The following is a 12,193-nucleotide window of genomic DNA, read 5'->3' on the forward strand; positions in this document are numbered from 1 at the left end:
GACTTGACAGTCAATATTTTAGCTACATCCTACAGCTACAGCAATTCTTTTTCTTTTTTTTACAGCTTACTGATTTGACAAGTTTATACACTCTGCCATGCTCACCACAAGTGTAGCTACTAGCTGTCGTTAGGTCACTTACTACTACAGTATCACTGACTGTCTTCTTGACCGGGCAGGATGGATTCCGAGAAGTTAGCCTCCCAGCCATCAGTGCACTTCTCCACGTTAGCCTGAAGGTGGTGCTGTACTAGGGAGTACAGCTTTGTTCAAGTCAGGGGTTCTTGTTACACTAAGTTCCACTTTTTTCTAAGAGGTTTTGCCAAGAAACCAACTATTCTACACTGAAAGATGTAGAAAACATCACATTCTGGCCCAAATGACTGTTTTTCAGATGGAGGAAGACAGCAGTGTGGGCATCGGTGCTCCCATGTGGCTTCTGCAAGTGGCAAGGCTGGACCTGAGCTCATATCCCAGCCTCACTGCCCGGGTGCAGACAGCAGAGTATGGCAACCCCCTGGGCACTGTTCCCAACCTCTCTGGGTTCCAGGTGGAATTTCAGTCTAAACGCCCCTTCCCGAGCCAAGAGGGCCACATGCTGGCAAAGCCAGTAGGATTTCTCAGGACCACAGGTCTCTCTGAGAAAGCCAAATGTGGCAAGCAAAGTCCAGAGTTGTAGAGAATAGCCCAAGAGTACAAATCAAAGGTTTCAAAGGCAGATCCTAAAGCACCATGGCGAGGCAAAATAATAAAAATGCACAGACCAGCACAGTTCTAAATGCTTTACTTAAATTACTCACTTTAATCCTCACAAAAACCTCTGTGAGGTATTTGTCCCGCATCAGCAGGGTTAGTTCTGGGTTGATGCCTAGAACGGGCAATTTATCAAGTGCTGACTCTCATTACCACAGGTAGAACAATGCAGATTGGATATAAACCGCCAGAGACAGGCAGGTGACCTCTAAATCCTCCACCTTACACTTAATTTCTGGCACGTACTAAGTTCTCAGTATATGTGGATAAATGGTGAAAGATGATATGACTGCGGTCCATAAAGCCCTGCTTAGAGAGCTACTTGAATTTAGACATGCTATTCACTATACCAACCTCCTTTTTAGACATTCCATTATACAGTGAAGGCAGAGATTCACAGGACTGCAATTCTTGGAAATTCAAGAAATACACACTGAGCAGCATGCCAGCCGATGTGTTTGCTACAAACACAATCTGGCTTGAAGTTACATGTACACATGTTTGTTTGCTTGATTTTTGTTTGGCTTTTAGTTTAATTTATAACAACAAAGAAGTTAAGAAGAATAGGAAGATGCTGAACTAAAAAACCTAAATTTGCCTTCCATTCTATGTCATTTATCAGAACATTGAAGGAAACCAAGAGGGTTCCCAGGACCAGGGACTTTCAGTTATAAAATCAAGAGAGTCCCAGGCAAACTGGGGTGAGCTGATCACCTTATTTCCAAGTAATGATCAAATGTCTAGTATTCTCCTCAGCATAAGTATAGAAAAGCAGGTCCAGCAGGATCTCAATGGTCCTCAACTTGGTTCCCACAGGAAAACACTCAGTCTGACTATCTGCCTCCAGACTATCAGAGTGTGCAAGCAGCAGAGGCCAAATGACTCCCTGCCAAAGGGGTTCCCATAATAACAAGAGCTAATGTTCAGTGAGCATGTACTATGTGGCAGGCATAGTTCTAAATGCTGTGCTTGGATTATCTCACAAAACCTTTGTGAGGTATTATTATTACACATTCTACAAATAAAGAAACTGGGGCTCTGAGAGATTAATTTTCTCACACAACTAGCATCTATTCTTCTTAGAGCAGACAGTGATCCTTTTATAAGTCAAATCACATCACGCCTGTCCTCAGAATTCTCCAGTGAATTCTTGCTTCACTCAGAGTAAAATCCAAAGTCCATATCATGCCTAAGAAGACCCTGTATGGTCCATCCCTCCTCCAACCAACATACCTATATCTTACCTCATCTCCTAATATTTGTCCCCTCACACCCTGGTACACTTTCAGCCTATTTTTCCTCCAATGCACCCAACAAGTTCCCACCAGGGCCTTTACACAAGCTGTTCCCGCTGTATGTATGGGCTCATTCTTTTATTTCCTTTAGGTCTCTGCTCAAATAGGACTCCCCTAACAATCTAGAGAAAAGAGCAAACATAAACACTCTCTCTCTCTTACACACACACACACACACACACACACACACCAATCCCTTTATATACATATTTATGTGTTTATTTAGTGCCTGTCTTCACACTATTCACTGAAATATAAGCTTGATGTGAGCAGGGGACTTAATCTGTTCTGCTCAGTGCCCCACTCCAGAGCCCTGACCACAGAAGTTCAAAAAATGTTTAACAAATGAATTAATCAATGAAGAAGCAAGGACTGGAGCCCAAGCTAGCCAACTCTGGAGCCTGAGCTCTGACCCCACTGCTCTACCATTTCCCTTCCGAGAGAGAGTATTCTCATGTTGGGAGGGAAGCTTACCCAAGGCTAATTCTAAGATAACCTGACCAGAACTTCGCACAGAGCTTTAGTAAGATGCTTTATTTCTTACTGGCACAGAGTCCCAGTAAGTGCACAGAGCTTTATTTCTATCTGGCACTTACCTTAATTAGAATGTTTAAAGAAGTTTTATAAGGTTTAAAATCTGAGAAGAGTGTAACGACACGAAACTTCACTTCCTGCTTCGGCTTGTACAGGGACTTGTCTGTTTGAATGAAGACAGTCATTCTCTTGGTCTCAAATGATAAGCGCGTACTATTAGAGAATAAGATCTCATCCTGGGCACGTCCAGTTACACGTAGCTCATAAATCCCATCTGCACTGTTCAGAGGTAGCTGGAGAAAATGAAGAGATCAGTCTCATTATTTTACCTCAAAAATGTTTTTAATTATGTTAGAATAGAAAAATTTCTATTTTTTAGGTTTACTTATTTTATTGAGGGGGGGGGAGGGGCAGAGAAAGGAGAGAGAGAGAATCCCAAGCAGGCTCTGCACTGTCAGCACAGAGCCTGCCATCAGGATCAAACCCATGAGATCATGACTTGTCCAAGAATTGGACACTCAACTGACTGAGCCACACAGGCACCCCAAGAATAGAAAATTTAAGTCTATAGTATTATTAAACGTAATTGCCATGTTGAAAAACTTGCCCCTCCTAGGCACCAACATTAAACAATTTGTTTTGCCTCTTAACATCCTGTAGTTTTCTCTCCCGTTAAATTGCAGGGTTCTCAGAATGGAGGGCTCAACACCAGTCACCTTGTCATTTCCCAGCCCAAGTGTACATTCTTCCCAACAGTCACTGTGGGTCAGAATATTTAAGGTCTTTCAACACTTTTCCATGCCTCCCTCTTTGAGGCAGTGAACTGGTGAAAAGCACAATTTGCACAAGACTTGTTTCTTGCCATATCTCTCTCGAACACTTTTCTACAGTGTGCTCTCTTCCTGCATCCTGCACATCACAGGTCATTATCCTGGAAAGGATGGGGGTGCTGCTGCTTTCCTACTACTATTACCAACAGAATTCTTACCTTCCAGCATTAACAGACTTGAAGCCATACAGTTTACATGACCTGTCATTTTACAACAATCCTTCAGGTGGTGCTCTCACTAACACCATTTTATACAGGGGCTTACAGGAATTTGGGAAGCTGTTCCAGGTTACTAGCGGAGATCCAAACCCAAGATGAGCTATACTACTCTAAGAAAAGCCTCCATATGATGTCTTTAAAGCATGTCTGACAATTCTCTGACTCTCTGCCCTTCAAAAAGTAGAGCCTCATTCCCCAGACTTAGGGACTTGCTTCTCAAGAAAATAATGAAGCTGTGTTAGAGAAAGGATGGCTTCTGCCTGATTCTCTTTCTCTCTGGGATTCTTCGCTCTGGGGGAATCCAGCTGCCATGTGAGGAGGACACTCAAGAAGCCTGTAGAGAGGCCCACATAGGGAGAAATGAGGCCCCCCACCAACACCCACCACCAGCTCGACAGCCATATGAATGAACTACCTTACAGAGGATCCCTCACCTACTGAAGCCTTCAGGTGACTGCAGGTCTAACTGACATTCTGACTGCAGCCTTGTAATAGCCCAAAGCTTTGGGATAATCGGTTACACAATAGATGGCTAGTATACCTGACTTTTAGTTCGTTTTCATAATAAACCTGAGGTTCTGAAACTAAATTCTGGCTCGTGTTGGCAAATAAGTTTTGTCCACAGAAAGCTCAGAGATCCTCCAGTAACTGCAGCTACCTTGAAGCTCACAATATGGATGAGAATATGAAGTAAATGTAACAAGCCACCAATAAAACGGTCAGCAAAAAAATATTTAGGGAGAAAAGTACTGATGCCCACAATTTACTTGGAGACACATTTTAAAAATAAGATGAATTAGGGGTGCATGGGTGGCTCAAACAGTTAAGCATCTGACTCTTGGTTTCAGTTCAGGTCATGATCTCACAGTTCATGAGTTCAAGCCCTGCATTGGTCTCTGCACTGAGCATGGAGCCTGCTTGGGACTCAATCTCTCCCTCCCTCTCTGCTCCTCCCTGGCTTGCTTTCTCCCTCTCTCTCAAAAAATAAGTAAATAAACATAAAATTTGTTTTAAAATAAGATCAATTAATGGATGGAGAGACAGATGGATGGATAGATATGAAATAGAGCAAGTACAGTAAAGCATTAATGGTAGATTCTGAGTGGTGGATACAGAAGTGCTCACTACAAAATTCTTTCAAGTTTTTTTTATATTGGAAAAATTCTTAATAAAATGTTAGAAGAACAATCAGTAGCATCACATTTACATAACTTCTAGTGGCAATTTTTGCTTTTCTTCAATAAATATTTATTGAGCACCTCCTAGCTCCAAATTGTTCTAAGTCCTTGGAATACAACATAAGCCAAAGATGTGTGCCCTAGTAAGGCTAAGAGTCTAGCTTGGAACTTGCATTCTTATATTCTATTTTCCCAAATGATACTTCAGTTCTCAGATTCTTTTAAATAGATATTTTAATACTATAAGCAGAAAATTAAATATGCCAGCATATCATATATATGGCAAAGGTTCATAAATACTTTATATTTAAATAATGATATTTGATGGGATTGCTTTTTATGATTTGGATATAGTTTGATCATTTTTAGTGGCACAGAGCCTCCAGAACTGATAGCAGATTGAAGATTTACGTCAAATTAATAATGCAGAGGCACAAAACTAAAGAGCCCTATTAACCATGAGAATGCCAAATAAAGAAGCAGAAGTAACACAGACGTGTTCAAAAACACAATCTCTGTGCCCTACTCCATCCTCCATCAGGGAGCTGGCATCGCCTCAGGAGGAGACAGTACTATCTTCATGCTCCTTTCAGCTACCCCAAGTAATTTGCTTTTTTAGCTGCCCCATTAGAAACCCTGCCCACCCTCCATATGTAAGATTTAGGTGATTCAGGATCCTCAAAGCCTCAGTGTTATTCCCAGGGCTGGAAAGTCAGAGATTACAAAAGAACGTGGTGTATCAGTAGACCAGAGGTGACTCTATAAACCATGAGGCATCACCATACGCCTTGTGGTGTCACTGCCAAGTCTGCATGGCACTAAGGATGCTGAGCTGTGGTAGAGAGCTTGACCCTCCACTGTTAACAGTAGAGGGACATAATGTGAAAGAGAATGAAGAAAATAATGTGGATTTTCAGCAATCTTTATGAAGGTTTTTCTCTGTATCGGACCTAGAATGGGTTGTAACCTGCTCCCCACAGTGGAGAGGCCACCAGAAGGTATTAAAAGCGCTTGTATCTCTACTGATCCTTCTGCCTTCTTGGGGTCCCAGTTACTGAAAGAGTTCCAGGGATTGGTAATAAAGAGGTTCCCTCATCAGAGACTTCCCATGCCCTTCTCTTATGCAAGAACCGTTATCTACTCACGGGGATTCTGCAGTTTCACATGTTGAGCTGAGCGCCGAGGGCTGGAAAAAGATACAGTTCCCACAAACGGACACTGCCTGGCAGCAGTACATCAAGGAGCTTTGATCAGCCAAGTACCAACTGGCACCTGAGTGGCACGTGCTCATTATGCTAAGTCTATTCTGTGTATACATAAATGCAAATTTCCTGAGTAAATGATTGCTCTTTGCCCAGGGTATTTAAGGCAAGTGTGCTCAAAAAGGTCCTTGGGGAGGGACTCCTGGCTGGCTCAGACAGTGGAACTAATGACTTTTGGTTGGGGTTGTGAGTTCAAGTGCCATGTTGGGTGTAGAGTTTACTTAAAAATAAAATAGAAATAAATAAAAATTGGGGCGCCTGGGTGGTTCAGTCGGCTAGGCGTCTGACTTCAGCTCAGGCCATGGTCTTATCACTCGTGAGTTCGAGCTCGCATGGGGCTCTCTGCTGTCAGTGTGGAGCCGGCTTCAGTTCCTGTCTCCCTCTCCTTTTCCCCTCCCCAGCTCATGCCTTCTCTCTGTCTCAAAAGTAAATAAAAACATTGAAAAAAAATTTTTTTAATAAAAATAAATAAAAATTTACAAAAGATCCTTGGTGGGCAAGGAATTAATCTGGGATGACTAAAACCATTTAACCTTCTCTGAAAGATCAATTATCAAGGAAACAGAGACAACAAAATAGGATTTATCCTACTCTACTTCATTAGTTACTTATAATTACTAAAATAAGGAGAGATTTCAAATAACTTTCAAAATAAAATTGAGGGATTTAAGATGACAGTTTCTACTTAAAATATATTTTTGAAATGTTAATTATACATAAAATAAACTTCAAAACATTCCTAACTTTAAAAACCCCTCCCTCATGTTAAGTTGGATTTACTTACAGAGAATAAAAGAAATTTGCCTAAAACATTTTCTGCAAAAAAATAACCTTTATACTAAGCATCAATCATTTTTATTTACTTCTTATTAAAAGTTGATTTTAGTGTATCAAAAATAGAAACAATGAGCTAATCAGATATTAAAAACCATTTGTTTTAATGAAGTCAAAATATTTACATTTTACAGCAAAAATTCATGAGAACCTCAAAAAACAATCTGAAATATTACAAACATCAGAATGCAAGTGCACACTCTGAAAGCTGAGCCTATTTTGACAACTCATAACAACGCAGAACTTTCTATTTTTGCCAAGCATTATCAAATTTTCCCAGACACACTTTACGACTAAGTCTTTAAATTTTTGTTTTACTAGAAAAGGGATATAATGTCTAAGAAAGCCTTCAATAGGTAATTGCTATATCTATCTACAATAGAAATGGCATTACTGGGAAAGACAAATACAGGATTTGGAGTTAGCATTTCACATAGGTAAGGATTAAAAGAATAATAGCAGCCAAAGCCCAGTTAATGATAGTTTGGACAAGTGCAATTTACAATAAACTGACATTACTGGAACAATCCCAAGCCTAATGCCTTCTCTTTCCAGCCTTTCTACACTTCCAGCCTGTGTAACTATAGGCTTCTCTGATGAAACCAGACAGTTGTACTTTAAGCTGTGGTTTCTGAACTTAAATCCCACCCCCTTCTGCTACAGGACAATTCTATTACACAGGATTTATTTTAAGCTTCTCATTGGAATACTCTTTCAACACTCATGGCCAGCATCTATTATTTTAGGGTACATAAACGCAATGTAATGTTTTATTACCACTGAGATTGGGCTCTCCCCCCATTTCCACCTGCTTTGCCTCTCTTTCCCTACTTCCTATTCAACAATAGAAAAGCAGTTATATTTCTTAAGAGGGAAAGTACAAACATAATAGGTAAGAAACAACAGCTATGGTACATAAGTAATTTTTATAAAGTACTGTTTGGCAGTGCTATATTTTCTAGGAATACCATCCCCTACCACCACCCCTGCAAAAACTAATGTGCTTTCTGAATGTGCTTGATAAGTAACCTTCAAGAAGTAATGGGGGAACCTGGCTCATCAGTTAGTGCTAATCCTACATTAAGTATGTAAAGTATCAGGGCCCAAGTTGTTAAAAAGAAACCACAGGCCCAAGGTGGAGTCATTTGCTCCCAGAACAGTAAATCAGGACTTAACTGCAGTTTCAACCTCTCCAGGAGTGGAATTTTAAGCCAATCAATCTGGAACTTTCTGACAAGCACCAATGAGGTAATCTGTCACATGGGCCCTCTCCCCCACCCCCACCCCACCCAAGGGAAGATGAGGTAATCTGCAGGATAAGACCCCATGCCCTTCCCTTGCCTGGAACAATCCTTTCTTTTCTTTTGCTAATAACTTCCTTTCCCCACCTTCCTTCCTACAAAAACCTTCCGTGTTGTACAACTCTTTGGAGCTCCCCTCTGCTTGCTAGGTGGGATCCTGCCCAATTCATGAATCTCTTAATAAAGCCAATTAGATCTTCAAATTTACTGGGTGAAATTTTGTTTTTTAACAAAGTCATTAGTCAACTGTTCTCAGAAAAGTATACCAAATTGCATCTCTTGTTGGATGCTGTGGTCTACTTTCTCTACGGTACATTCAAAGTGTGAAGCTCCAAAATAAAACATGGTAATAAAAGTACAAACTTCCAAATCAAAGCTATGAGAAGCAGGATCAGTTCACAAACAGCATTTAATCACCAGGTTTTATGACTTTCTCAACAAAATAATAACCCTTTTCACTTCCATAGCAAATTTTACAGCACTTTCACATCTCATTTCACCTCCAGGGTAAAGTACCCCCTATGAAGGAAGCAGTTTCTTTATCCCCTTTTCCAGAGCTAGGACAAGGGTGGGGTGAGTGAGACCCTTGCCTCTGGTGCAAAACTTAAGGAGGAGCCAAAAAAATCAGTAATCAAGATAAGTAAATTTTTAATATTTTAAAATAGAAAAGGTAGTGCAAAAAATTAAATTATGAACACAAAATTTTTTAACAAAGACAGGATCAATATCACCAATGTCTCAGGCTTCAATGTGGCTCAGCGTGACCCTCCACTTTCTAGGACAGGGAAACCGAGGGGCAGAGTGTTAATTTCACACTCAAAACTTTGAGGTTCAGTAAGGCAGAAACAGCACCAAACCAGCCGAGGTTTCTTGGCAATACTCCAGGAAGGTTTCCCCAGTGAAGTTCCCTGTTTCACAAGCAAAAAATCTTTGCTATGAGTTTGAAGAGGCTAATAACCGATCTCCCTGAAGTAACATTCTTTTAAAAATTTTTTTAATGTTTATTCATTTTTGAGAGAGAGGGAGAGAGAATGAGCGGGGAAGGGACCGAGAGAGAGAGGGGGACAGAGGATCCAAAGTGGGGCTCGAAGCTGAGAGCCAATGCAGGGCATGAACTCAAACTGTGAGATCGTGACCTGAGCTGAAGTCGGGCACTCAACCGATGAGCCACCAGGTGCCCCTAAAGTAACATTATTCTATTTTTTTTATAATTTTTTTTTTTTTTAGTGTTTATTTATTATTGACAGAGAGAGACAGAGCATGAATGGAGGAGGGTCAGAGAGAGGGAGACACAGAATCTGAAACAGGCTCCAGGCTCTGAGCTGTTGGCACAGAGCCCGACGTGGGGCTCGAACTCACAGACAGCGAGATCATGACCCGAGCCGAAGTCAGATGCTCAACTGACCGAGCCACCCAGGCGCCCCAAAGTAACATTATTCTTAATTTAAAGGTGAAACTGAACTCAAGACAAACTCACAAGAAACGTAAATTGATATAAAAGTCAACAAAATATTAATTTATTTGTCTCATCAATGCAATGTATATTTCTGCAACCACATTTTTTAAATGGATACTTACTGATGGAAGAGTAAGTGTCTTGAAAGAGCCTAAAAGCAAAACAGGGAAGAAAATAGAGTCATAATTGGAATATGATGACATAATACAAAACTCCCAAGAATCTCCTAAATACTCTTTCAGATGTGGAAAGAATCATAAGCTTACAGAATCACAAACTTATTTGGCCAAAACAAAACAATTTTATTAAATCCCAGAACACCTGAGAGATTATTACATATCCTTGTGCTGAAGAATTAAGGAAAGTGGAGCCAGACTTAAAAGGCTATCAGTGGGTGAACCCCCCCCAAAAAATTAATTTAAGTTCTGCTCTCTTTTCCATTATCATTTTTGTTGTCATTGTTGCTGCTACTCTTGTTGCTGCTTTCAGGTTATACACATTTGAGGGACACTTCAATCGGTGTTGAGGAAGAACCTAAGGTTTATTTCTTACGTTCTCAGACCCTCATGATAAAAGAAGAAAAGGAAGGCATTAGTCATGTGAGGGGTGAGCTGGGACTCATAACTGACTCACTGGTATTAGAGTGAGGCAGACTTTTTTTTCATGTAAAGTTTCTAAACATAGGACTTCTAATTTAACTCATGCCAATTTCTCATCAGATCTAATTATTTCAAGGGGAAAAAAAATGTTTCAAGTTAAAAACAAAAGAATACTTATCCAAAGTTCCCATTTAAGTGACATGAGTTCAGAGGTGGTGACAGGTCCTCACAGTTCCTTCATTTAAGAAATATTTGTGAATATTTAAGAATTTTTACCACAATGACAAGACAGACGTGGCCCCCATCCTCCTGGAAGCCACATGTGTCTATCCGGTGGGAACGGACAGACGCCAGAGCACAGCACAGTACAGAGCAGGGGTTCAACAAGTGGCCTCTGGAATTAGACTACATCAATTCTAAAATGAATCAACCATGTGCTCACCCCATCTTTGAAAAAGTTACCTGATTATCCAGGCTCCATTTTTTCATCCATAACATGAGCATGCTAATTAATAATAGTACCAATCTCACAAGGTGGTTGTGAAGAATAAGTACGTTGATATCTGTAAAGTGGATAGAACAATGTCTGCCACACAGGAAACACTTCATAACTGTAAGTCATTATAGTGCCAGAAAACCCAAAGAGCTATCCACTGGGGATGTCAGCATGCCTCTACAGCAAGGTCTTCAAATTGTTATAATGGAGCATTGAGTCAATTAGGACATATTACCAATGTCAAGTTAGAGGATCAAGTTACATATATGTACTTTCTCAACCAAAATATTAAATATTAGAAAACCTTAATTCCTTAGTTTTGCTCAATGAAATAGAAGAAATAAAGCTAATACATGTCCTGCCTGCCTACATCCTTATAAATGGTCTTGCACAACCCCCGATGTGCATACACCCACTTTGAAGACCACTACCCCAATGGGCCTCCATGAAATACAAATATGTTTTCAGCAGCAGATAAGCAATTCATCAAAATCATTTATCCCCTAGCAAAGATCAGTTTATCCAATAACTGTCGCCATAGAAAGCAAAGAGCAAGACTCTTAAATAATAGGACAAAGGACAAAAAGTGTCTTGAAAAGGAGAAGGAGAAACAACTGAACAGATATAACTCGACATGGAAACGCTGCAATAAAGATAGGGCAGAGACCACCTCAGAGGGATCAGGGGAAGGCACCTAGAGAAAATGATGCCAGAGTCTAGGGTTGTAGGATAAAGGAAAATTAGCCAGATGCGAAAGAAAGGGAAGAGTTTCCAGGCAGAGCAGCAGCAAGTGCAAAAGAGTGGAGGTCAGCATGAGTCTACAGAAGCAAAGAGCTGGCAAAGAGAGGATTATAGAGATGAGGCTGGACCAAATCACGAAAGGCCTTTTACACAGCGTGAGTCCTTGCCAGGATCATTCCAGGTTCTGCTGCTCTCCCAGCATCCTGAGTTAGCATTTGTCCTGAATCTTTTCGGAGCAGCAAAATATCAATATGAGATGGGTTTAATGTGCACAAGATTTAACTCTAAAATACTATAGTCATGCTTTGGGAATATCTCAACTTGTGGGAAGAAACATCTCATCAAGTTCTTATTTTTAATGAGATGGGCATATTCTATACTGAACTGAAGAGAAACTGAGAAGCCCTATGATATTGCAGCAACTAAGTTTGGTGAGACATTCAAAAGCACCATAAATACAGACAATTTACTGGACAAGTTTTGTGTTGTAAAAATATTTGCTGAAGGGAGTCATGGTACTCTCCAGGCAAAAAGACAAACCCTGTAACATATTTGAACTGAAACATTTAAATAGTTCAATATGGGGGTAACAATGGAATTGAGAATATCCTCCACACAGCAGAATTTACTCTGATCTTAACACATACCTCAGCATATGTGAAGAGAGTGTGTTCTCAATTAAAAATGTACCAACAA

The 12,193-nt window shown here is 40.4% G+C and overlaps 1 protein-coding gene across 5 annotated transcripts in view; it reads right to left on the reverse strand.

Annotated features, from left to right (window-relative positions):
* CD109 (CD109 molecule) overlaps positions 1–12,193 on the reverse strand; it is a 173,635-nt gene that overhangs the window by 110,645 nt on the left and 50,797 nt on the right. For all 5 annotated transcript variants that reach the window (XR_008298528.1, XR_003419529.2, XM_053222566.1 and 2 more), the window contains 2 exons: positions 9,784–9,812; positions 2,645–2,875 (listed from right to left, as the gene is read on the reverse strand). Coding sequence is in view for 3 of the 5 variants with exons in the window: in XM_053222566.1 (XP_053078541.1) it covers positions 2,645–2,875; positions 9,784–9,812 (260 nt within the window). In the remaining 2 variants the exon portion in view is untranslated. The remainder of the gene's footprint in view (positions 1–2,644; positions 2,876–9,783; positions 9,813–12,193) is intronic.

This window comes from Acinonyx jubatus, chromosome B2 (genome assembly GCF_027475565.1).
Source record: "Acinonyx jubatus isolate Ajub_Pintada_27869175 chromosome B2, VMU_Ajub_asm_v1.0, whole genome shotgun sequence".
In the NCBI taxonomy this organism is placed as follows: domain Eukaryota; kingdom Metazoa; phylum Chordata; class Mammalia; order Carnivora; family Felidae; genus Acinonyx; species Acinonyx jubatus.